This window comes from Ambystoma mexicanum, chromosome 11, assembly GCF_040938575.1.
Source record: "Ambystoma mexicanum isolate Mex_15411 chromosome 11, UKY_AmexF1_1, whole genome shotgun sequence".
Taxonomy (NCBI): domain Eukaryota; kingdom Metazoa; phylum Chordata; class Amphibia; order Caudata; family Ambystomatidae; genus Ambystoma; species Ambystoma mexicanum.
In genome coordinates, this window is record NC_090934.1 from 1,470,928,994 (window position 1) to 1,470,955,453 (window position 26,460).

Consider the following 26,460-nt stretch of genomic DNA (forward strand, 5'->3'; position numbering starts at 1 on the left):
TTTGTTATGTATGATTGAATAGAGCTAGAATGACCTTTATGGTTAAAGAGGATTGGACCAGGTAATTTTATTATAAGAATTTATACCTGATCGTGCCAACCTGCAACGCACCAGTTCCCCCACTCTTTTCTGACTAAGGCAGGACTTAAGCAAGCCCTTTGTCAAGCTCCAGTTTTAAGAGCTCCTGACTACAGCCAATCATTTATTGTACAGACAGATGCTTCCAATACAGGTATAGGTGCAGTTCTGAGTAAGCTGGATGTGAAAGGCAGGGAACACCCTATCTGCTTCAACAGTAGGAAACTGAAGGAACGTGAGACAAGGTGGGCAACCATTGAAAGAGAACGTTTTGCCATTGTGTGGTCATTGAAGAAGTTTAGACCATACTTGTATGGATCTACTTTTGTGATTCAGACTGACCATCAACCCTTGAGATGGTAAATGCAGATGAAGGGGGAAAAACCTAAATTGTTAAGATGGTCAATCAGGCTACAGGATTTTTATTTTACCATTGGACACAGGTCAGGGTATAATCACCAACATGCTGATGGTCTCTCCAGAAAGTATGACTGACTGGAGTAAGGAGATTCATCCAGGGGTGGATTAAATCCTCCTGTCCCCTTAGTTTGGGGGGGGGGGGGGGCGGGTGTTAGGAAGAATTCTTAGAAATGTGCTAATTCCCTCCACAGAGACCCCCAGCAACTTTGCTGGATTTTGAAGACTTGATTTTTTTGAAACTGGTGAGAGTGAGACCCTTTTCCCCACTCTCTCATGTATTTTAATGTGATTTTGAACTCTGTTTCTCTTTTGGTTGTGGAGTCTGACAAACTCCATAGGCATCATCTTTTACATTGTGTCACACAGCACCTTCAGTGCAGTGACACAGGGAAGCCTTTTAGATTTCCCCAAGGTTTAACTACCTTCTCTTGGTTAAACTACTGTTTCCAAGAGCAGTAAAAGGAAATTGACTTTACTTACATTTGTAACTTTCTAGACCCAGCACACACTATCTTACAATAGGGTGCTGGAGGGGTTACCTAGTATCCCCTTTGTCTAGCTTCTCATGTAACATTTTTAATGTTACCCTTTTCTCATTGAATGGCTGGTGGCAGTGGTTTCGTTTTTACTACCATGGTGGGCATTTACCGTGGGCTGCGTTCGCAGCTGCAGTAAAGCATCCAAGGGTGCAATTTTTGTCAAAATGGCCTGGGTCGTCTTTTTTCGCAATTTGTTTGTGGAAAGGTCCTTCTTGAGATTTACTCTGCGCGCCAAACCAGGTTTGGTCCCATTGTTCGTTTTACCTTTGTCAGGATTCACGAGTGAAGCCCGCCTCTGGCTCCAGGGTGTCTGGGGTAGGCAGGAAGTGAGGTAGGTGCCCGAAACCCCCTGTTCTTAGTCTCCTAAGAGACCCAAATGCACTCTGTGATGATTGGCTGGCTGACTGTCCGGCAGGGACAGCCAACCTGCTGGGTGATTGACAGCTAGGCTGGAATGAATGGGAGAGAACTGGATAAAAGGCGAGTGTTTAGGCCTGGAAGGCAGTCGACCACTGGACGAAGGAACTGAAGAAGAACTTGAAGAGGACGCCTGCTGCAACTCCTGGACCGTTGGTTTGCCCGGTGAAGCCCTGCTGCAGTGCCGAAACGCCAAGTTCACATCGACAGAGAAGCCCCTGCAAGGACGACTTCTCCCCTTGAGTTGGTGGGACCAATCAACTCCAAAGTAAGCCACATGGACGTCCATCTCGGAGCTGGTTGAATTTCCACCAAGTTGCTGCTGGAAACCATATAGCTAGGGAGAGGAACACCAGATTGTGTGCGTTGCTTCTAAGCTGGCCAAGAGCTTCAGGAAGATCCTCCGGACCACCAGGAAGCAGGACTGACCGAACCTGAGCCCCCTCAACAGAGTGCGGGACCCCAGAAGCAAGGAAAGTCCATCTCGACAGCCAGGAACCGCTGTGTTGCTATTTGCGGTAGACGCAAGGAGCTAAATAATCTTTTCCTTTGACTTATTACTATATGATCCTAAATGCAACAGTGATATATTAATGTCCCCAGCACCCTAGCAATTGAAGACACCTGAGGGTGTAGGTAGTGTCTGTAGGCCATCCCAAAAGGGTATCTACTGATTTAGAGATATTAAGAGTGTGTATTTCATGAAGTGTATTTGAGTGTTATTATATTGCTACCTTCTGAAGAAGGCTTATTCTAACTGACTGATGAATACATGAATAATTGTTTATTCAAGAAATCTTGAGTGTTAAGTGTTTATTTGAATACTTGTAACTGGAAATCTCTGTGTAACTCCACTACAGCTCACACTGACCCCTCTTGAGATAAACCTGGCTGCTCATTACGCTACCGAAACTGTGCAGTACAAGCTTATACCAAAGGTTGGGTTTTCTATACCTGTAGTCAGAGTTGTTTGTAGTGTTCCCGGAGGGTACTGCATACAAACTTTGCCTAACACCTATCCATTCTACTGCCCTTTGTAGCCACTAGCTCCCGAAAAAAAGGCAAAAAATGACTACGACTGTCCAGTGACCTTGCCCTTCTTCATTTTGCCGATGTGAGCTTCGACTAGGGGTTAGAAAGGCTTCACTGATCCAGTTTAGGCTGGATGACGGTCTTGCACATACCCCACTCTACATACCTTCGGAGCTTGGCTTGTGTTAGGAAGGAGTGATGCTCTGCATGTCACCGGCCAATGGAATCCTGCTTCAGGCTCTTCTTCCTCTTAATCCAGTGGTAATAGCTGAATCCTTTGAGACAGAGCACCTCTGTGCAGGGGCTCACATCTCTGTTGAGGCATTTGCCATGTGCCGGGGCTCCTAGGATTTAGCTCCACCGCCATGGCACTTGCCAGAACAGACGTGTGAGCCCCTGCTACCTCTGATGGAAGTGTAGTGGCATTGTGTCTGCTACAAACACCTGCTCCTTTGTGGAGCATCCTGGCTAGGGTGACCAGATTTAAAAAGTAAAAAACCGGGACAGGGCAACTAACATAAAAGTAGGACGAACTCTTGAAAGTGGCTGTCAAGGCACTACATTTCAGTCTGGTCACCCTAATCCTGGCCCAAACCTCTTCAGTTGCCTTCCCTTGAGACACCTTCCTACAGCCTGTCCTAGAGACTGCGGTCGTGAGCTGAGCATCCTCTAACTTGTTTGAAAGTGTCACCATTTTGCTTCTTAGGTGCCGCTTCTTCTGTTGTGTCCAGCTATGGGTCGGAATGAGGGGGTCCTTCGACTGTCACGAGCAGTGTTTTCTTTGCCCACCCTTTTCCAGGAAACCTGCTACAGGAACTGGCACATCAACAAAAATTAAATCAGGACACTGCAACATACCTCTGCTCACATGACTCCTAGTCTTCTTGGACATCATCCAATGGCCTAGTCCACATCCTGGCGCCTTTCATACTTCCAATCCTTCTCTAGACCTGTTTGTTTGTGTCTTGAGACTTTGCACGGTTTTCTTCTCCAAGACACCCCTGACAGTGACATTCACTCCACCTCTACCTTTCTTCTTCAAAAGGCCTTTGGGAGTGGGACCTGGCACCAGATCTCCTGCTGTGGGGCCCTCTCTGCTGGCTGAATCCCCTGCAGCTCCCCTAGACCTGTGCTATCCACTATAACCGGTGGCCGACTATTGAATTTGCCCTGTTCATTTGTAGGGAGAAACATTTTCCAACTTCTAAAACTATACATATCTGAAAGTATTAGCTGCCTGTAATCTTATGTTCAATACTTGATCAGATAATACTTCTGGATTTTAAATGCTTGTTTTATATTTTTTAAGTACTTACCTGTAAAGAGGATATTTCACAATGCTTTACTTAAATACAGAGCATATGTTTAGTGATATACTGTGTTGCCCTCCTCCCGTGTGCGTGAGTGTATGTGGAAGCTATAGTTTAGGACCAGAGTGCATCCCTCCTAAGAAGGAAGCGAGGTCCACTCAGTTACCCTACCATTGCACATCAGCACTCACTTGGTAGAAACGCTGCCTAACACTCCAGGTTGGTCTCCACAAGTCCTCATCAGAGGAGCTGTAGAGAATCTTCCTTCAAGACTCAGTTGCATTTCAAGAGGGAGGAGGGGGCACATTTAGACCAGCAGCATCAGTAAATGGCACAGCCCACCAGCCATAAAGGCCTCTTTGCACCCCAGATGGGTAGAGCGGGCAGCGATAACCCTAACGTGACACTAAGATGGCTGAGAGGCAAGAGTCTTGGTGTGCAAGAGGGCTCAAATGGGCAAAAGCAGCCCAACTTATTGGTGGACCACAGTTTTGAACCCTATCACCAACTAATGTTTGTGGTGTTTCTGGTTCGTGCCTTCACAGAGGGAACAGGCAATTTGACATTTCTGGCTACATGAGCTCTAACTCTAGTTAGTCATGAAAGCAGAATCTGTCAGATTCTAGGGGTTCAGATGATCGCATCTTGGATGACCGAGACAGGCATGGTGTCAAGAGAGACACAGACTCAAAAGTAACAGTTTTGAAAACCTTTATCACACTTTGTGGGGTTGGTGTAATGCCTATCTGCCCCTAACACCAAGAGGATTGTTCCCTCAATTGAGGTTTCTAAGGGCCGTCGATGTCCAAGTCCAAAACCAAAATGTGCCTGTGTCCAAACCCATGCTTGCCCTCACTCTTAGACCAAATATGATAGGGGGTCTTCTTAAAGGGAAAATTGTGATTCAAAAAGATATGTAAACCACAGCTGGCTTCAGGTAGTCTTACTAATGGTGTAGTTACGCCAGTTCAAAATAGTTCAACTCAACAGGGTTGCCGTTTAAACCTTCCACGTAGAGCTCTTGCAGCAAGTCAATAGAGTTCACAATGTCTCTGGGTCTCTTGGGGTTCCCTTCCACAAGCGTCGGTCCTTCCAATTCCAAACAAAAAAGGCACAGTTCCTGTTGGGCCTCTCAGGGTTCCCTTCCTCAAGTCTAGGCCTCTCGTCACGAAAATCAACAATGTCTTAAGCGGACTTCTTAGGGTTCTCTTCCCCAAGCCTAGGGCCCTCTGGTTACAAACAAACAAAAAGTGTGTCTTGTCAGGATGTACCTTTCACTATACAGCTCTTTCATGGGGGTAGTATCAGAGACTTTCGAGAACGCCGGGCCCTTTGCTCCTCCCAGGCGCAACACCTCGGATCTCTAACCCCTCTCCTTATTCTCTGGCACCTTTTCCTCTTCTGAGCCTCTTTCACTCTGTCCTTTTCCTCTTCTGAGCCTCTTTCACTCTGTCCTTTTCCTCTTCTGAGCCTCTTTCACTCTGTCCTTTTCCTCTTCTGAGTCTCTTCCGCTCTGTCCTTTTCCTCTCTTCTGACCCTCTTTCACCCTGTCCTTTTCCTCTTCTGAGCCTCTTTCACTGCGTCCTTTTCCTCTTCTGTAACGGGTCACTTGTTTATTTATATTTATTTTCATGTATTTAGCGCGTACAAACCCACAGGCATCAGGGCGCTTTACCAGTTACATGCACCCAAGATTGGGCATGGGCATAGGTATAGATACATTGTTACAGGCATGGCAGCGCATATACAGGTACACTTACAGACATACACTATTCGAGGTACGAGGGAGTGGGTGTTAGGGGAACAACCAGGTTTTGGGGGATTTGCTGACGACCAGTAGGATTCTTCCACTCCAAGTGCAGGTGGGGGGGGGGGGGGGGGATAGGAGTTCCTTTATTTGGCTGGGAAGCTGGAGCCTTCAGCTTTGGTTTGTTTGAACCTGTGGGAATATGGGACTCTGGTGGGCTTGCTAGAATGGACTTTGGCAATGTTCTGCACTAGGTAGGGTGGGGCTGCATTGGAGAGGTGATGGATAAGGTCTTGAAAAAGATTCTTTCATTGATAGGTAGCCAGGGAGCAGCACTGCGGGCGGCTGAGATATACTTAGATCGTGGAAAATTGAGAGCAGTGTGTAAGGCATTGTTCTGGGTGGTTTATAATTTTTTTATGTTTCGAGTGGAAGTACCCGCGAAGAGGACATTGCAGTAGTCTAGCCTGGCACCAACCACTGCCCGGGCATTAGACAGTTGTCTTTAGATAGGAAAGGCCTAGCTGTATTGAGCAATTTCATTGAGTAAGCTGCTGCAGAGGAGATGGCGTTTACTTGCCGGGTTAGGGAAAGAGTGGCATTGTGGTGGACTCCTAGTGTTTTTACTGAGGAGGAGACTGGGATTACAGATCCGTCGATGTTGTAGCTAGAGTATTGAGAGTTGAGGGTTTTTAGGGCAGCTGCCGGACCAATGATGAGAAGCTCAGTCTTCTCATTGTTGAGGCACATGCTGTGGGTCGCCATCCAGGCTTGGACCGTGGCGTAAGTAGAGCTGAGAGTGGAGGAATGTTTGAGATAGACCCTGTTAGGGGAGCAGAATCTACGTGTCGTCAGCATAGTTGGTGTAGGATATGCTGAGCGAGTCCAGGAGGTCAAAGAGTGGCTTTGTGAAAATATTGGTAAGCTTGGGCGCAACAGGATCCTTGGGGAACCCCACAGCTGATTGGGGAAGGCGTGGCGTAGGCATGGCAGGCAGGCACTTGCACCCCTCTCCTTACTTGTGGGTTGCTCGAAACCCACTCTTGCCGTTTCCGCAGCGCCAGCGCACTTGCTCTGTCTTTCCTTACTTCTGGGCCTGTAGGGCACCTTTTCTGTCATTCCGCTTTGCTTTCTTTCACTGCTTTACAACTTTCGCTTGCGTCGCTTTGCTTTTACCCTTTTCTTGCTTTGCTTTCTTTCATCGCTTTCCAGCTTCCGCTTGCTTTCTTCCCGCTTTCGCTCACAGTGAGTGCTGTTCATTTTCCACGACGCTACTTCTCCCGCTCCAGCCACCCGCACGCTACTGAGTTTCTCTCCGTCTCATGAAAATCAGCAACAGTAGCAAGGTGCTGATGAGCAGGTCAAATGGGTTTGGGTCGAGGACAGGGTCTCACCACCTGTCCCTCAGACACTCTTGGGACCAGCACATGTTCCAAGTGAACAAGCATTTCCACGAAGACAGCCGGCAGGATACAGTCTGCCTCGCTCTGGCTCCCTTGAGACACGGCTCCCTAGCCACGCTGCAGCCCCACACGAGCACCGGGCCAGCATTTCGGTACGCTATTCTCCTCCCGATCCTCCAGGCTTCTCTTCTTGCAGTTTCCTGCTTCTTGACTCCTCTGGTCCAGTCAGCATCCTCAGCTCGCTCACCGATTCTGGCAAAACCACCCTGTTTATACTACAGGTGAGAGTCAACTGAAGTCGGGTATGCACATTTGGGGAAAGGTGCCTGACCTTGCCTGACTATTAGTGGGACAATTCAAAGGTGTTAGATGGTAAACCTCACTTTGTATCCCTATGTTGTTTCTATGGGTAATCCTCAATGCTCCCGATCGCCTCTTCTTCATCCCAGTACTTATTGGAAATGGGGAGGGGGAGATGGGGTGAGATCGGCGGGAAGGTCCATCTACTGAAACATTATTGTATGATTGAGAGAAGAGAGAGGGGAATCCCCTGGCCTTGTGTTTATTCAATGGAGTGGCTTCCTTTTGTGGTAGATTACTCCTTACCCCTGACATTCTGCTCTGCCAGCACAAGTCTGGGTTAGTGGGATATAAAGGGATATTGATGTAAATGCCATGTCTCCATCTCTTTTGATCTTCCTTCTTATCCAGTTTCATGTATTTGTACCTCTTACTCTTACTTGTATCTCCCCTTTGGATCCGGGACAGCAGACCATGCATATCCCATAAAAGCCTATGGGACTTTCTCCTACCGTGTCTCGCCTGGGGCACCCACATGGGTACAACCCCGGACTCCCGTATCCAGATGATCCTCCCTCGCTTGTCCACCCCCAGGGATGGGACCCAAAAGCGATGGCCCTCTCCAGGCAGTCTCAATCGAGGATTCTTGTGGTCTGAATGGGAGAGTACCCCGAGGTGTCTCACAACACCCAGTTAAATTAATTAATCTTTTAGAACGCGCTTAAAATGAGCCGATCCGATAGCACGGCGAGTAGAGCGCTCGCTTTGACATCTGTGCCAAGCCTGTTGGCTCAGGTTTGAATCCCGGCAGGGCCAAACTCCGCCATAAATGCTAAATTATTATTAGACTACCGCAGACCAGTCTCTAAGCGCGGGACTGAGATTCAAACCAGCGATTCTCTGCATTGACTTGCTTCCAAGGCAAATGCGTTGCCCCTGAGCGATCCTTCCGACCCCTGAGCTACCCTCCCAGCCAGTACAGTTTTAGTGTAACGTTCTGATGAGCCAACATCAGTGAGAGGTCCACTTTACCATAAAAACCTAGATCAATGATCTTTGCCCACTGTTTCTCCAACAACTCTACGTCATGGTCTTCGGCCCAGGCCAATTGAATCGTTCCATCTCACTGCCCCCTCCGAACTTTAGTGGTAGAGATGTTAAGATATTATCTCATAGGAAGCAAATCCTTTTTAGTAACCATTGTTAAGCCAGAATTCCCATTTTGGGGATTCTAGTGCCACGGAATGAGGGCCCTCAACATTTTGCTTGCTCCCTCTGCATTTTCTGGTTCCTGAATATCTTTTTGGTGGCCAGTCCCCCCTGCCATTACGCCTCTTTATAATCTAGATAAGGTATACGGTATTTGGTCACCTTGACGGTGCCCCCGTCTCAGGGCTACCTCTCTGGCACCCCATTACTGCCCTAGAATGATTGTATCACTTTATTTTGGTGTTAGGGAATAGGTTGGTGGGGGCTGTGCTTCAATATTGCTTTACCAGGGTTGCTTGACATTTTACTGCATTGGTAGCCCAAGGCACCTTTTTGGTAGCTATTGTTTTTTTTTTTATTCCTGTTCCTGGCCATCCATTTTGTTTTTAGGGCTTTCCTTTGTCTAGGTGACCACAAGGTAGGCTCAAAATTCCATTCTGACCATGTGGGCCCACCATGGCAGCCCCCATACTGACGCTAACTGGTTTAGGCTAGTAGAGGTCCATGGAATAGCTCTCTCACTTCCTGTGGGGGGGACTTTGGCGACCATAGCCTCTGCCCCCTGCCCATTTATGAGACTGGCTTTTGGTCAAGCCTCTCTGAGGTGTATTTAGATTCCAGACTGCCCCTCACTCTCTTGCCTCTGTGTTCCTGCAATGTGGTGGTGACAGGTCTGCCAGCCTGCTTCCCTTTAACAAGTTTATCAGGGTTGTGGTTTTGCCTCGTTATGGTGGCGCCATACATCTGCAATGAATCGAACTCTTGCAGTACCTCATTCTTTCCAATTGAGTCTATGGTTAGTGGTTAGGAGTTCCAGCATTCTCCACAGTGAAGCTTCTTGGCCATGAGGAAACTGGTTCTCCTAGTTTTCAGTGAGCCCATCTCCATACATATCTACAGTGTATTTCAGGTACAAGGAAATGTGGTGAGGACATTTAATAGAGGGAACCTGTGGGGGGAACAACACATGACACTGAAACACCATTCTCTAGATGCACGAGCAAGTATAAACCAATCGCAAGTAGAAGAGAGCACCACAACGTTAACATGAATAATCGACTCATGTAAAAGAGGGCATGAAAAGGATAAAGAAATGAAAATATGAAAAAGACAAAGTGAAAAGAGCATTTGTGGATAAATCAAAGACTATTGCTTTCTAGCTTACATGAGGAATCACAATATTCTTGGATGTTCTGATCCCACAAGAATGGGTGGAGTTTCGCACAGATATTACAGGATCAAACTTTACAGGCCATAGCGATAAGTTTTTAGACAGTTGGCATATTGTTCGCTAATATTTCTTTCTGAATAAATCATTTTCACTTTTACTGATCTAGAATGGACATTGGGGATTGGGGTAAAGTGCAGGGACTGCGTGTGTCTATATGTGAAAGGAAGCAGCAGCCTACAGATAATAGTGCATATCACCTTAAGCACATGTGTAAGCTGCACAGACATCGTCCAACCCCCACAAGGGCTGAAAGCTTCTGAACCAGGACCAAGCTCTCTGCAAGGGGATAAGACAATGGATTGCAGAAGCATACAGGCCAGAGCGGGCAGTGAGGGATAGCCACTCTGCACATAGGTGCTTTGCGCTGTGAAGACGTGCCGTGTGCGGGCAGCTCCAGGTGTCAAAGAGGCAAAATGGAAAAAAGTGCACAGGAGAGAAAGGAAGGAGAGGGCAGGGGAGGGGATGCCACACTCTTGGACATTGTGATGCCCAGTTCATTGCTAGTGCAAAAAAAGCAGGGTCTGGAGATTAGGAGACGTGACCAGCTGAATGATGTCAAACCTAGTTACATTTGGAAACCTGCACCCATATATGCATATAGCTCCATTCCAAATATAACGTAAAGTGCAAAAATGCATTCACATTTTCCAGGCCAGCGTAGCCATACCAAGGTATACGCCTCAGAAATAAGCAATCAAACTGAAAGCACATAAAGCTTTCAATACATGGTTTGTAAGGTTCGATGAGGAGGGATGAATTACAAACATAAATAAATACTAGTCTGGTATGATTTGGGATTTTCATTAAAGGAATTCCCAAACAATGTAGTTGATGAGCTGAGATTAAAAAACTTAGTAAATTAAAAGAGAGCATAGGGGATCGAGCTCTTTTTAAAATTTTAATTGGCCTTGCAGTTTCAGCCGTGTCTCCAGAAGCAAAGCAAGAGAGAAAGAAAAAAGGAGGCACAGGGAAGAGAAGGTGGCAAGGGAGAAGCTGCCGTGGGAGGACAAGGCCAGAGGAGAGACCTATGCAACTGAACGAAAAAGAAAGACACCTGTCGCCATGATGTCAGATTAGTGATGGACATGGCCCGGGGCTGCAGAGAGATGGAACTTGGGGAGTGATGGGGGTCTCCAGATCTTCGTCGCCGCCGCCCCCTTTGGGACGTGAACTCGACATTCCCTGTACACTGGATGTTCATCACCTGCAAGAAGACCCGGGAACAGAAAGAGTAGATCCCTGTTACAGCCTTTTTATAAGGTGGTGTTTAACATCATGACACTTGCCAATTACCTTGTGTATCTAACCGCAATGACCAACTCAACAGACTGACAAGCGGGTCCTGGAAGCATGAATGGGTGGTCCGACACTAAGTGACACCATCATGGCAGCTTCACCTTTGTGAATCTTACGTTATCGACCTAATTCTTTTCAGGGAGCACCTTCAAAGCGCTTCAAAACTTTGAAACATCCTCAGGGATAGCCATGTACTCTTCAGGCACCAACTTTATTTTAGGTTACATTAAAAATGGCAGGACTACTGTTCACCTTGCACCAAAGAAAATCGTGAGATATCACAAGATGAGGAATACGTGGGAGGACACAATCCATTCAAAAATAATTTCACTCTAGGAGAGCAATTAATTAAATGTAAAGGATAATTAATTAAATGTAAAGGGTGTTCATGAGCAAAAGGAGAGCTACAAGCCAATTAAAACTTATTTATACTCTACACAGAGACAAAGTTCCTGATAGATGTACAACGGATAATCTCCATTTTTTTAAATTACAACAGACACATATTTACCACTAAGAAATGCAAAATACTTTAGCCTGCTCTATACAGACGACCAACTCTAACCAAACACAGTCATCATAGACAGCAACCCATCCCCACCTTCCTCTTTACTTGCATCTACGGCCATTAAACAACATTCCAGTGGAGATTCATACCACCTATGGTAGGACTATAGAAGACTCTCCTTTTAGGGTACAGGCCTCCAACTCTTAGTACAGGCCTGAACTGCCCAAAACGTTTGGTAGCTATGGTCGAGCAGCCAGGCTCAGTCTAGGAGGGAGAACGGCTGTATTAGAGCACAAAGACCGTTGAGCACACAAACAGTCAAGAAGACATTTACACACTTGTAGTTCTATATACATATTATGCACACTAGGCAATGGTAAGTTGACTTTTCAATTCAAATAAGAGAAACTTATATGACATACATTACTCACCATAATAGTATTTCTGATGATTTTATCTGCTTAGATTCACATGCTGTGCATATAGTCCGACTCTAGTAAACGCGCCTTATAGCATCTTTCTTTCGAAGATCGAGAGGGGATATTAACATGGGCGTGACTAACACTATCCGAAACGAGACGTGTAGTGTAGAGTACCAAAAATCCCTAACGGGTTGCGGTCCCTCCGATTGTGTTTTTTCTGCCGTGATGGAGCCTTGCAGAATGTGTGAGAGTACAGAAGAGAGAAGGTGTACGATGTCTATGTTCCTTCTACTCCACGTGGGGTGGAAGGGAGGGCGCATGTGAATCTAAGCAGATACAATCATCAGTAATGCTATTACGGTGAGTAATGCAGGTCTTCTGATGCTTGTGCATCTGCTTAGAATCACATGCTGTGCATAGATTAGCGAGCAGTACCCAGATATGTTGGTGGGATGTGAGTAGGTATAGTAGCAAAGAGATGTTTTAGCACTGCTTGTCCCATCTGAGAATCAGACCTAGGGTGTGTATCTAGGCAGTAGTGTTGTGTGAAGGTGTGTACAGAACTCCAGGTTGCTGCTTTACAAATGAACTCAAGAGGAACATTTGCAATGAATGCTATGGTAGCCCCTGTGCCCCAAGTAGAGTGTGTTTTAGGTGTGAAGGGCAGGTTTCTCTTGGCATGAGTGCAACAGTGTGATGCAGTTCATGATCCACTTTGAGATGGCTGATTTAGAGACAGGGTCCCCTTCTCTACCAGCTGCCACCGAAATGAAGACATTGTTTGTTTTCCTTAGTGGCTTTGACTTTTCCAGATAATAGATAACTGCTCTCCTCACATCCAGTGTGTGGAGTCTTCTTTTTGCCACATTAGTGGGGTTTTGGAAAAAGGTTGGTAGTTCTATGGACTGGTTTACATGGAACTTTGATATAAATGTAGGCGCAAATCTTGGGTGAGTGTGCAGGACCACCTTATCTTTGTGAATCATGATGAGAGTCCTGAACTGAAATGGCCTGTAGTTTACTTACTCTCCTTATTGAGTTGATCGCCACCAAGAAGGCGGTCTTGTAGGTGAGTGCTTTAAGGCTAGCCTTTTGCACTGGTTCAATGGGAGGCCCAATTAATCTGATAAGTACAACGTTCAGGTCCCACCCGGGAGCTGAGTTTGAAATAGGGGGATGGATCTTCTTTATCCCCTCCATAAACGCTTTAATCACTGGAATTTTCCAGCACAAACCCTTGATTTGGGACTTGGTGTCCGCGGAAAGCGCAGCTAAGTGGACCTTTAGGGAACTGAAAAGCAGACCTGAATCTAACAGGTAAATTAGGTACAGGACAATATGTGTTTGAGTGCAATCAACAGGATTGATGCCCTTGTTATTACAGCAGATAACAAAGCGTTGCCATTTACTGCAGTAGCAGTGTCTGGTGTTTTCCGTGCTTCCCTAAGTATGTCCATACTCTATGACCTCAGGAGCCAGGCTGCTGAGTTGAGAGTTTGAGAGCATGGCTGTAGTGTCTCTCCCTTGTCTTGAGATAGCATGCTGTAAGGGCATGGCAGCTTCCTGGGAGGGGAGACTGACATCAGGCCCACCATCATCATCCTGACTGACTCTTGGTGCATCTTGTGCACTAGTCTGTTGATTGGTGGAAACGTGGAAACGTGGAAACAAATTCCCCTAACCATGTTATCCAGAGACCATTCCCTCTTGGAGCGGTTCTGAGGGTAACTGGAGGTGTAATCTGGTCATTGTGCATTCTCCAGAGTTGCCAACAAGTCAATCTCTGGGAAGCCCCAGTCTGCGAAGACATCGAGTACTATGTCCTTGTGTAGTTGCCACTCTTGCTGTTCGGGAAGGAGGGGAAGTCTCTGCAGAATAGGTCCGCCAGAAGAATGAGTTCCCCTGGAACGTGTTGTGACAGGAACATCATGTTGTGTTTAAGAGCCTATTTCCATATTTTCTGTGACAGTTTGGACAGCCCTAGATAGTGAATGCCCCCTTTTTGTTCAGGTAATACATGGCCATGCTGCTGTCTGTGAGGACTAGGACTGTCTTCCCTGGAGGTGTGTTTGAAAAGCCTTTGGGCCTTGAACACTGCTAGCAATTCCAACAAGTTTATGTGATTGGAAGCTACCGCTGGGGACCACACGCTGTGCACCGTCTGCTGAAGGTGAGCCCCCCACCACCCCATCAGAGATGCGTCTGTGGTAAAGTGTGGCTTCTACTGCGGGGGTGGTGAAGGTTTTCCCTGCAGAAGGTTTTCCCTTGACCACCACTGCAGAGAGAGAACGAGGGCTGCCGAGACAACCACTAGATCATCCCATTGTCTGCTGGCCTGACACCATTGACTTGAGAGCCATTCTTGCATGAGGCGGATGCGCAGACGTGCGTGTGGAACTAGGTAAATGCAGGAAGTCATCATCCTCATCAGTCGCATGGCTTTGCGTATGGTCACATGGCGACTGTCCACATAGTGAGGGATCTGGTGTTAGGGAGAATTCTCACCCAAGTGATACATTCCCTCTACCTTAGAGCCCTCCAGCTCTTTTGCTATATTTTGGGACTTTGAACTTTTCATTTTCAATGTGTTTTACTTTTGTGTTCTTTGGATATGGAGTTTTTAGACAAACTCCATAGGCATCATCTTTTTATTGTTGTGTCACACAGCACTTTTAGTGCAGTGGCACAGGGGTGTCCTTTGAGCTCCACAAGGTTTAAATACCTTCTCTGGGATGAACTACTGTTCCCCAGAGAATGTAAAGTTAAATTGACTTTACTAGTCTTTTTAAATTCATAGACCCAGCCCATACTATTGTCCTATAGAGTGCTGAAGGGGTTACTTAGTATCCACTATGTCTAAACACTCTTGTAGCTGTAAAAAGCTACCCTTTCCTATTGAAATGGTATTACCCAAATTGACCTTTTGCACAATTGATCTAATTATAGTGATCCTAATTGACCTTCTGCACAATTGACCTTTATATTATTTTAGTTATTTTATGTATGTATTGGGTTGGTTTTGGATTATAAATAATATAAGGGGATTGGGTGGGGGGGGTCTATTTGGGTGGAGGGTTGGGGGGGTTTCCCCCCGCAAATATGTCATAATTGACCTTCTAAATTAGGTCAATTCTCCCAAGGTCAATTGTGAAAAGGTCAATTAGTATACAACCACTGAAATGGCTGGTGGCAGTGGTTTTATAACGAACTACCATGATTTTTCCGGTAGCTAAAAATCGGGGCTGCCATGTTTTTCAATATGGCACCCAAGACCCCTCTGTAAAAACAGACTCTGGTCATCTTTTTTTCCTGTTTCTTTGTGGAAAGGTCCTTCTGGTGTTTAACTCTGCGTGCCGAACTAGGTTTGGTCCATTTGTTTGTGAGCCTTTGGCAGGCTTCAGGACTGAAGTCCACCCATGGCGTCTGAGTGTCTGGGGTGGGCAAGAAGTGAGGGAGGTGCCCGAAACGCCCTGTGCTTGGTCTCCTAGGAGACCCAAATGCACTCTGGCGTGATTGGATGGCTGACTGTCCAGCAAAGACAGCCACCCTGCTAGGTGAGTGACAGCTAGGCTGGAATGAATGGGAGAAAACTGTTTAAAAGGCGAGTCTCCAGGGCTGGAAGGCAGAGTCGACCACTGTAATGAAAGAACCAAAGACGAGCTGGAAGTGGACAGCTGCTGCAACCACTGAACCGTTGGTTTGCCCGGTGAAACCCTGTTGCAACCCCGAATTGCCAGATCTCGAATCGACAGAGAAGCTCCTTCAAGGACGGCTTCCTCCTTTGAGTTAGTGGTACCAATCAACTCTGCAAATGCCTGGACACCATTCTCGGAGCTGGTTAAGGTTAACCAGAGAGAAGGACACCAGTTTGTGTTCGGAAGGCAAAGCTACTTGAGCTGAAGTGACACCATTTTGTTTGCTCCGACGACGATCCTGTGCAGTGCAGGAGTCCCCCGATGCCCTCCCTCTTATCCCCACGACTGAGGCTCAGGAACAGCGAGACCTGCAGGACCTGCCAGGAACCAAGGTCTTCAGCTGCATCTTTTTACTCCACTTTAAGGTACTCTGCCATACGGTTGAGAGATCCTAACTCTCGCGGTTAAAGTTCGGGAAACTTTCCCGACTCACAGGCCTAATCAGCTTGTGACCCAGCATATCTTTATCATCTGAACTACTTCTAAAAACTTTTACAAAGACTTCTCCATTTGTACCAGAACTGTGTTGTCCTATCCAAGAACACTCGACTATTGACTTTAGCCTGGCCTATTGAATTGAACTGACCCTCCTGGTACATTGAACCTTTGCATTATCTAAATGAAGTGTTATCTAACCCTTTGTACAACCCTATGCTTTTTATTCCTATTTTAAAGTACTGAAGTGCCATTTGGCTCCTTTTTCAGAGGGGCTCAAACTGTTTTTATAACTTAGAGTTTGATACTGTAGTATATTGGTGTTTATTATTGAGTTGATTTCTACTAGTGAAGGTTTTCCAAATGACTGTGTAAATAAATGTTTAAGTATTTTTTACCAAGAAACCTTGAGTGTAAGTGTCTACTTGAACCACTGTGATTGTGATACCTCTGTGTAACTTCTTCTACTGCACACATTCCTCTTGAGATAAGCCTGGCTGCTCAGCTCGCTACCAAAAGTGTGTGGTACAGACTTATACCAGAGGTTGGTTTTTGCTTACACCTGTAGTCCTAATTGTGTGTGGTGTTCCCAGAGGGTACTGCCTGCAATTCTGCCTTACACCTGGAACAGCATGTTTTGAATCCTCTCATTGGAGTGAAAGACGAGGCCGTCTTTGGTCTGAATTAGAGCCCCCAGAAACAGTTTGACTTGGCTGGGGTCTAGGCTGGACTTTTTCTCGTTGATCGAGAACCTTATACTGAAGAGGAGATCTGCCCTCTTCAGGGTATTTGATAGGCATGTTCCGTATGAATGCCCTGTTATGAGCCAGTCGTCGAGGTAAGGATAGACTGGAATGGACAGCCTGCGCAGGTGAGCAGCTACTACTGCCAGTACCTTCATGAACACCCGTGGAGCTGAGGCGATGCAGAAGGGAAGAACCTTGAGCTGATAGTGGGCGTCCTCCATCATGAACCTTAGGTCCTTTCTGTGCGCTGGCAACATTGCAATATGAATGTATGAATCTTTTATATCCAATGTGGCCATGTAATCCCCCTGCACCAGCAGTGGATTACTTCCTGCAATGCATAGCTCCCAACCATTTGTGTTGCAAAGGCGGGTGAAACCACCGATTTTGTTTTTGGAGAGTGAGACGCCCATTGGAATGCATGGGCATGCAAGAGGCTTGGCGGGTGAGTCAGCCCTTTAAAAGGCGGGTAACACCCGCCAAAAGCGTGTGAGTTGAGAGCTATGGCAATGTTGTCATTCTGAATGTTTGCGGTTTGACATATTTGTTCGCTGGGCGCAGGTCTAACACAGGTCTAACACATGGTGAGATCCATTTTGGGTACAAGAAAGTACAATGAAAAAATACCTTTGTTTACCTGGTGAATGAGGACTACTTATACTGTGCCCTTTTCCAGAAGGATCTGCACCTCTTCCAGCAGGATTTACAGCTCTGCTGGTGATAGGCATCTGCTCTTGATGGATGGTATCGAGGTGGCCGGTGGAACTCGACGCAATAACCGTGGGTGACTGTCTTTAGCACACACTGGACTGATGTGACGCCCTCCCATGCATGAATGAATGATGACAAACGTCTCTCGACCGGGGAGGCATGGAAGGGGACTCAGACTGGCGAGTCACTTTGATGTGGAGGCCGGGGAGCCTCTTGGGGTGGAGTTTCTGCCTCTACCCGTGCCTCTGCACTGTCCTCTTTGCGGATACTGGCAGTTGCCAGATTAGCCTTGTCCGGAGGACCATGGGGTACCTCCAGTGCCATATTAACCATGGGGAGATCGGGAGAAGGACTGACCTCGAAAGGAACAACAAGAGTTTGAACCTCCTCGCTGTTGGAAAGGCTTGGCCGTAATCTGGTTGAGCGATTTCAGCGTCTCATGTTCTTTTTTAGCCATCTCCAAGGCGTCAGCGACCGACTTACCGGATAGGTTGCACTATCAGGGAGGCATGAATCTCTGGTTTGGAGCCTAGGTTTTTAAGCCAGGCATGTCTCTTGAGTAGAGTCCCTTGTGCTAGAGTGCGTTCCGCAGTTTTAGCAGCGTCTAGAGTGTTGTTTAATATATTATGGGTCACCCGTCTGCCCTCAGTGACGACCGCCAGCAGGCGTGACCGCGTGGGTTCAGGGAGCTCTTCGAGACCTTCTTGGTGCAGGCCTCATTGTACGTCGCTGTAACTAGCGAGAAGGGTCATTTTATTTGCAATCCTGGTAGAATAGGCCGCAGATATGGTAATACGTTTCCCAAAGGCATAGAGTTTTTTTTTTAGTCCTCATCTGGGGGAGCCTCCACCGTGGACAGTGGAACCCCTGCCTTATTTCTGGTGGTTATAAGAAACAGCAAGTCTGGTGTGGCATGACCTTGAATATACATAGGGTCTGATCGAGAGGGGCGAAACAACCTCTCAACCAGAGGGTTGACTGCACTTGTAAGGGAAGGAGACAGTAAAGAAGGGCCTAGACGTTTCTTTATTGAGTTAAGAAGTGGAATAGCCTGACTAGTAGGGGGGTTTTCTTTGAGAATTGTTAGGCAAAGTTTGTATGCAGTACCCTCTGGGAACACTATAGGTATAGGAAACTCAACCTTTGGTATAAGCTTGTACTGCACAGTTTTGGTGGCATGTTTAGCAGTCAGGCTTATCTCAAGAGGGGACAATGTGAGCTGTAGGGGAGTTACACAGAGATTTACAGAAACAAGTATTCAAATAAACTCTTACACTTAAGGTTTCTTGAAGAAACAATTATTAATGTATTTCAGTCAGTTAGAATAAGCCTTCTTCAGAAGGGAGCAATATAACAGTAACACTCAAATACACTTAATGAAATACACACTCTGAATATCTCTAAATCATTAGATACCCTTTTGGGATGGCCTACAGGCACTACCTACACCCTCAGGTGACTTCAATTGCTGGGGTGCTGGGGACATTAATATATCACTGTTGCATTTAGGATCATATGGTAATACATCAAAGGAAAATATTATTTAGAACAAACAAGAGACCACAAATATTCTTAAACAGGCAAGTACTTTCAGATCCCCCAATAAGAGTCATTCAGTAGAAGAGATTAAGCCAAAGTAAATGGGCAAAAGTCTATGTAAGCTGGAGCACTTCTTTGTAGGTAAGTAGAAAGTCTTTGCACAGTGTTTTAGAAGTCTTTGAAGAAAAGAAGAATCAAATGTAGGGCCACAAGCTGACTAGACTTGTGAGTAGTAGAAGATGCAAGCAACTCTACTGCAAGACGTAAGTTCTCTCAGACTTTTTACAGTACCTTTAAAATGAAGAAAAGATACAGCAGATGACTCCTGTTCCTGTGCAGCTCTGCAGATCTCACTGTTCCTGGGCCTCAGTCATGGGGACAAGAGGGAGGACATCGGGGGACTCCTGCACTGTAGTGGGACGGTCAAAACTTGCAACTGGCAAACTTCACTTTCAGTGGCTGTTCAGTGTTTCAGCTCCTCGCGTCTACCGCAAATAGCAAAACTGCTCCTGGCTGTCGAGATGGACTTTCCTTGCTTCCGGGGTCCCGCACTCTGTTTAGGGGGCTCAGGCTTGGTCAGTCCTGCTTCCTGGGAGTCCGGAGGATTTCCTGGAGCTCTTGGCCAGCTTAAAAGCAAAGCACACAATCTGGTGTTCCTCACAATCTGGTGTTCCTCTCCCTGGCTATACGGTTTCCAGCAGCAACTCTGTGGACAGTCAACCAGCTCCGCGATGGATGTCCAGGTGGCCTACTTCGGAGTTGATTGGTCCCACCAACTCAAGGGGAGAAGTCGTCCTTGCAGGGGCTTCTCCGTCGATGCGAACTTGGCACTTCGGCACTGCAGCAGGGCTTCACCGGGCAAACCAACGGCCCGGGAGTTGCAGCAGACATCCTCTTCAAGTTCTTCTTCAGTTCCTTCATCCAGTGGTCGTCTCTGCCTTCCAAGCCAAAAGACTTGCCTTCTATTCAGTTCTCCCCCATTCATTCCAGCTTAGCTGTCAATCACCCAGCAGGGTGGCTGTCCTGGGTACAATACACGTCATGTTAGGGATAGTGTTACAGTCATGCCCATGTTGACCCCCCCTTTCGATCTTCGAAAGAAAGATGCAATACTCAGCGATTACCACTAAATGTCGGACTATATGCACAGCATGTGATTCTAAGCAGATTAACAAGCATCAGAAATATATATACACACAGCAGGACTTTGCAGTTGTAACTCAGTTCAATGGTAGACCTTAAGTTGGAATGCAGGTAAGGGAACATTTTTCTTCAGGTTAGCAAACGTATTCATCAACCAACAATCACAAAATGATAATACAGCTAAGTAAAATAACTTTGCACACACTTGTAGAATAGTTGGAAGTATTGCAAGTTAAGTAAAAGCACTTGACAAATCATTCTTCAGTATTTTAGGAAAGAATGAATCAATCAAAACCAAAACAGAGCAGGTCGGACCTGCATTACATTCACTGAGGTCTTAGGCTTTAGTAGTCCATCCCATCTAGTTATGCGCGTCTGAAGAGTCAGATTGTGGGGCAAAATAAGACACAAGCTTTAGAAAGTCATGAGTTCCAGAAGAAGGCTCGTAGCAAGTAAGTACACTTACTTTGTTGGTAAAAAAAAAGTTCAGGGGCTTTGGGGAATGCTCCCAGTAGGCTCATAGGTGTTGGGCCTGGATGAACGTGTATGTGCAAACTCCCAAACACTTGAATCAGCACTCAAACATTTTTCCACACCATGACAGACAAATAAAACTGTTTACCTGACATGTCCCAAACCAAGGGTCAGGCAGAATCAGGCAATTGACCAGAACCACACACACCTGACAGCCCTTTCCCTTCCCCAAAGGGATAAAAGGTGGAGCAAAGACAAGCAAGGCAGACCGCACTTCCAGGCAGCTAACTCAGCATGGCAGTTCAAGAGAAGGAGAAAGATTGCGCATACCGAGAGGGTGACAAGGAGAGACGCAACCTTGCCCTTTCCGACCAAGGCCTGTGAAACCTCTACAGAAGAAGATTGTAAGACCCTGAACAATAGCCAGTGTGTGTTGCAGCAGATTTCAGCAGATTTCAACAAAACCCTCTGCCGCTGATAACCAACTCGGGGCGAGCGCTTATCTCTGTGGTACCAACCTTGACTGCAACCAGAAAATAAGCCAAGCGTTTCATCAGAGCCGGTGAGTCGAAGGGAGAGCCGATAAGAAACCGAACTGCGTTGAACGAAGATTAGCAAACAGCTAATTGAACTCTGAAAGCATAATTTGCGATTGATGTGAAAGGGGGAAAACCAGCAACAGAGGTGTCTGGCACCACATGGGTGCTCACTCAGGAAACTCTGGCCGATTACCCGATAATTGAAACTAACAAAACCAAAAGGCCTTAGGCCAATCCTCTGTACAGTCGAAAGTCTTTGACCGACAGATGATAGTGAAGCTAAGGCAAGTGAGTCCCACATCGTAAGAGTTGAATGAGAAAAGGTGCGATTGACAAATTGGCAAACGTGAACCCGAACGTGGGATGCCGATAAAGAGGGGACAAAATCTAAAGTCCCGAAATGCAGTGTGTTGACAAGAGTGAATCCGGCCGAGGGATGTCCACAGTGAACTGTACAAAAAGACATTAAGATTTGCGAAAGGCACCAGATAAGTTGCATTGAAAGCCATAGTAAACCCCATCGAGGGAGGCGAACAGTCTAGTTAGATCTGAGCCCAGAAGAGAGTGATCCAAGGGTGAAAAGCCAACACCCACAGACCTGTGAGTGCAACAAACCAAAATATCGAGCGAAAGCCTTTTTGAATGCACGACCAGCCAGAAATAACCTGACAAACAAGTGATATTCGAGAGGGGTTCGAGCCCTAAAGAGGGGGAAGCCAGGGATGAATAACTACCACCCAAATAAAAAGAAGAACTTTTTGCTAAACTTTAGTTTTTTATACTTCGGACCTCACAGGTCCTCGAAAGCAAGAAAACAATAATCCGAGGTCCTGGCATCATTAAGGAACTTTCTAGGGATCTACGCTCGAAAGAGGGGGATCTAGCAGTGAAGAGCATTAACCAATGTATATGTGAAAAGGAATTCTGTTTGTTATTTTGACACAACAGATCTACGGAGGCAAGAGACTTTTTAGTAGAAAAAAAGACTATCACCAAAAGCCCTGATTGCTGAAAATGGAACGGTTAACTCATGCTGGGAAAGCTTGAGTGTGCTGTGCTCCAAAGTCCTACCTTGTCCTGTGCTGAAAACGTGGGGGAGGGAGACCTCAAGTACCGCATCCTGACTTATTATTTGTGAACACTTCCTTCTTTCTTAAGAACATTATCCTACACTGTTTTGCTTTTAGCATAAGGATTGGCAATAGATTTTTCTTTGTATAGGCCCTTTCATTTGACAAGACACCACTAGGACTGCCTTATTATTATTTGATGGTCGAAGCTTGCTCCCATCTTAGATTTAGATTAGGCGTTTTTCCACCCTACATTTGCAGTTTAATAAACACCCTTGAACTATGATCACTTGTGTATGTCTTTACTGTTGCCACCATGAGTTCCTTACACCGTTCACCGGATTCTTGGTCAGGCAGACTAAAGAAGGGACACAGGATGGATCTTGCAGCAGTAGTCGAGGGGAAGAGGCTCTCAAGCAAAGGATTCTTCATGGTTCTGTGGTTTTGGCACCCTTTTCAAAGCACCAGTGAAGAACGGTTACCGCCTGGTCGATTCAGCTTGCTTTCTCAGCCCAGCCTTCGGATGAGGGGACTTTAATGAGCGGAATCTTGCCTCTGCTGGTCTGGAAGGAGCCCACCAAGGTTTCGGGAGGATTCGATCTTTGGAAGGCAATGCACTGCACCTTGGCCACAGGTCCCAGGGTATTGGCGGTTTGCAGCCGGTGAAGGTCATAGCTCGTCGTGGGATGGCTGAAAATGCAGGTCGTCCTTAGACCGGTTGATCCCACCTGTCTAAGTGAGGAAGTCGTCCAGATCGGAGCTTCCCTGTCACTTGGAAAAGAGGGCTGGAGCAGCAGAGATTACTCAGATAGCTATGGCAGCCCCTGGGGGTTTCTGCAGACATTCTTCTCCTCTTTGGAATCGATCTTCCATTGGTTGTGTTGGAGAGAGGCTGGGGCTGTAAAGCAGTTACCCTAATTACCAGTAGAAAGACACTCGGGCCCATCAAAAACTCCCCACTGCAAGAACGGAACACTCAGCCATGGGGCAAAGTTTACTGTCTTTATTATCTAATAAATGACAGGGATCACACTAGAAAAACATGAATTCTCCAGGGTTCTCATCTTCTGAGCGTATGTCACCCGGTCTTATCCAGGTGTGATGTCACAAAACCAAGCTCAGTCCCTGAAACCTATCGGGCATTAACTTTGGTCAGTTTAGGTGAACTAGGTATATGTCCTGTATGGGTTAATTCTACTGTTGGAGAGCCATATCTGGTGGCTCCTCCCGAGACCACTTCTACATGTTTCAACCTCTACATGTTTCAATCTATAATGTTGCAGGGTCGCAGGAAGACATATTAAATCTTCACGTGAAAGGTGACTCTGGATTGGGCAGAACGGATCCTCCAAGCCCAGGGGACCTGCACAGTTACCAGGCTGAGTGTACCTTCTCAAGGCAATGAGAACGAACATGGAGGGTTGTGAGTTCCCTAATGTTGCCATCTCTGATCACCTAAGCCTGGGAGCGTGCATTCAGTTGGCAGTTCATGAGCAACACTTGTATCTTTCCACCTCTTATTTGGTGGAAACAGCTTATTCCCGTCCATCTCGATTGAATGGGCATTGCCTTGTTCTGCTGGGTCACGTGTGTTGAGACCACAAAATGGAGCTCTCTGGTCTGTAATTATGAGGATTTCAGTCTGAATTTCTCGCAGGTGTCTTAGAGTCTTGGTAACCAGGAACTTTCCATCTGTACTCGTCCTTGGCTGGGTGCATCGTTCTGCCTGCCTCTGGCTTCAGCGAGCACGCCAGCCCATCCATGTACTCGAAGCCCGTCTCCCCTTCTTCATTCATTCCAGTGGACCTGCGGCTTTCATATATGACCTTATGGCTTTTCCATGTTAGTGGCAGTCGAGCATAGGCAAGCCTGTTATAATATACTTTGACACCTTGCGGTTCAGCTTTGGTGAACAGTGCGACTATGTATAGAGATATGTATGTGTGTCATCTACCTGCGTGAGTCATAAGCATGTGTTTCGTGTCCTGTATGCAATACATGTTTGAGTAACTTCGTGAATAGATGGCTAAGTACTTCATGTCGAAGTGCAGCTACGTCTTGATGTCAGTGATGATGTCACTGATTTCTTGATTTGCAATCAGTCGACTTGTTTGATTGATGGCACCTCCATCTCCTCCAAATCATTAACTGGTTAAGGCCTGAATGGCTGTCAGAGAGTAATGTTTCCAACATCTGCGATACATCGACAATGACGGTGAAAGACCTAAGAGTGAGGTGCATCTGTCGTGTCTCAGTCTTCGGGCTGAGGGCCGTGTTTGGGTCATGAGGGCCATACTTGGACCGCCATCTTTAGTCGACTCTGACTTCAGTATCAAGATCCTCGACCTTCATGCAGGAACCCAGTTATTCAACATGCATGCTGTCATTCAAACTTGGAGTGGGGGCTGTCCTTTTAGGACAGCCAGCCTCCCTGTTACAACTGGATCTAAGCAGGCATACTGGAGGACAAGCCCCTGTGGAGTTTCTGGGTCCTCCAAGTTTCCTGTTCTCCCAGACACACTGGTGCCTTCAGGCGGACTTTACAAAGGGATCCCATCTAAGACCAAAGACAAACACGGACCTCCCCCACCCAGCACGGCAGAAGCACCAAGAAAGAACAAACCATCGTGAGTTGGAGAAAAAATAAGACAAGAACCATTCTGGATCAATGGTGTCCCATGTGTCCCTTAGCGCAGCTGCAAATGCAGTCTGCGTTTTAAGTTTCACAACATTGGTAGAAAAAGTACCACTGCCACCAGCCACTCAGACAGATTTGTTGCTGTAGCAAAGGGACACAAAGCTTCCCCTCAGCACTCCACATAAGGTGGGGGGGTGCTGATCTCACAAGAAAAGTGCAGGTGGGATAAAAAGTACCCTCCTATCCTTGGGAACAGTAGTTCTCGCCAGGAATACAAATAAAACCAAAGAGAGAAGCCCAAGGAGCTTCCAGTAACACAGCACATAAGGTGCTGTGCGCTACGATAGGAACTTACAAATGCCATAGAAAGAATGGGGGAAGGAACTCCATCAAAATAAACCCAAAATAGGGGTGCAGAGAGTACAAAACAAGAATGGGTGAGTAAGGAAAATGATTCCCACTCACTACTCATGAGTGTCAGAAAAATAAAACAATAGTCCAGCAAAAAGTGGTGGGGGGACTCACCAGGTGAGGAGAATATCACACAAGTAGACATTCTACCTAACACGGACACAACTGAAGCATGTGTACCTTCACTATCTTGTAACTATCATGACCAGTTTAGCAATAACTGATACTTCTCAAACTAACCAAATACCAGGTGCAGCACTGTGCTTGAACTAGTAAACGGGTTTTTAAGCTGCAAAATCAGTTTTTCACGGAGCAGCTGCAAGATGAGCCTGGTACCTAGGACAGGAAATTCTGTAAGTGGATGAGAATGGCCAACGATGACCATGAAGAAAATACATTCCAAGTATCTAATGACAAGTGCTTATAAGTGTAAACTGTGAGAAGAGAAAGAAATGTAGAACAGAGACTTAATGGAGGTAAATTCATATTGGGGCAATTTGTTCCAGGATTTGGCAGGTAGTGCTGACAACTTCAGGTATGTGCCAGGTTTGGCTAAAAGGGTGATCTCGACACTTGCTTTAAAGAAAAACGTTGCAGCTTCACTGGTTGTGCTGCTAGGTTAGGCCGAGTGATGTGCAGCGCTGCTATGAGTCTGTTCCACAGAAATAGTGCAGCTCCGGTCAGTGATTTCGGGTCATTGATTTTAACACCCCATACATTCCTGTTTCCTTTGGAAAAATAAACATCCAGTGTTGTGTGTTTGAGGAGTAAAGTGAATAAGGATTAAACTAAAGTGATGTTGCATTACCTCCATTGACCCGGTTTTTCGAGCACGAGTCAGAGGGGATTTCCGCTGAATGCTGACTGGCTCACTAGGTAGCGCAGACAATAACAATGCTCGGTCCACCTCGTCCACACCCTTCACTCTGGACAGGTCTTCCAAGCTGCCTTGGTCTGTTTTCTTGTCTTCATTCTACAAAAAAGGAATCAGAGGCAGCACAATCTGCTTAAATATAAAACCAGAAATGTCATCACTTATACAAAATTAATCTCAGGGATGCGTCATTTACTCGTGAATAAAGCGATAGAGAAATACAGAATACACCAGGAAAAATGGTATGCCAAAGGGCTGAAAAATATAAAAAGT

The 26,460-nt window shown here is 46.3% G+C and overlaps 1 protein-coding gene across 14 annotated transcripts in view; it reads right to left on the reverse strand.

Annotated features, from left to right (window-relative positions):
- The window catches only part of PPIP5K1 (diphosphoinositol pentakisphosphate kinase 1), a 1,113,174-nt gene that overhangs the window by 344,409 nt on the left and 742,305 nt on the right, over positions 1 to 26,460 (reverse strand). For 9 of the 14 annotated variants that reach the window (XM_069625169.1, XM_069625167.1, XM_069625162.1 and 6 more), the window contains exons 24-25: positions 26,122 to 26,286; positions 10,741 to 10,890 (exon numbers count right to left, since the gene is read on the reverse strand). In XM_069625169.1, coding sequence (XP_069481270.1) covers positions 10,741 to 10,890; positions 26,122 to 26,286 — 315 coding nt within the window. The remainder of the gene's footprint in view (positions 1 to 10,740; positions 10,891 to 26,121; positions 26,287 to 26,460) is intronic. The other 5 variants (XM_069625171.1, XM_069625166.1, XM_069625170.1 and 2 more) reach the window with 1 other exon arrangement.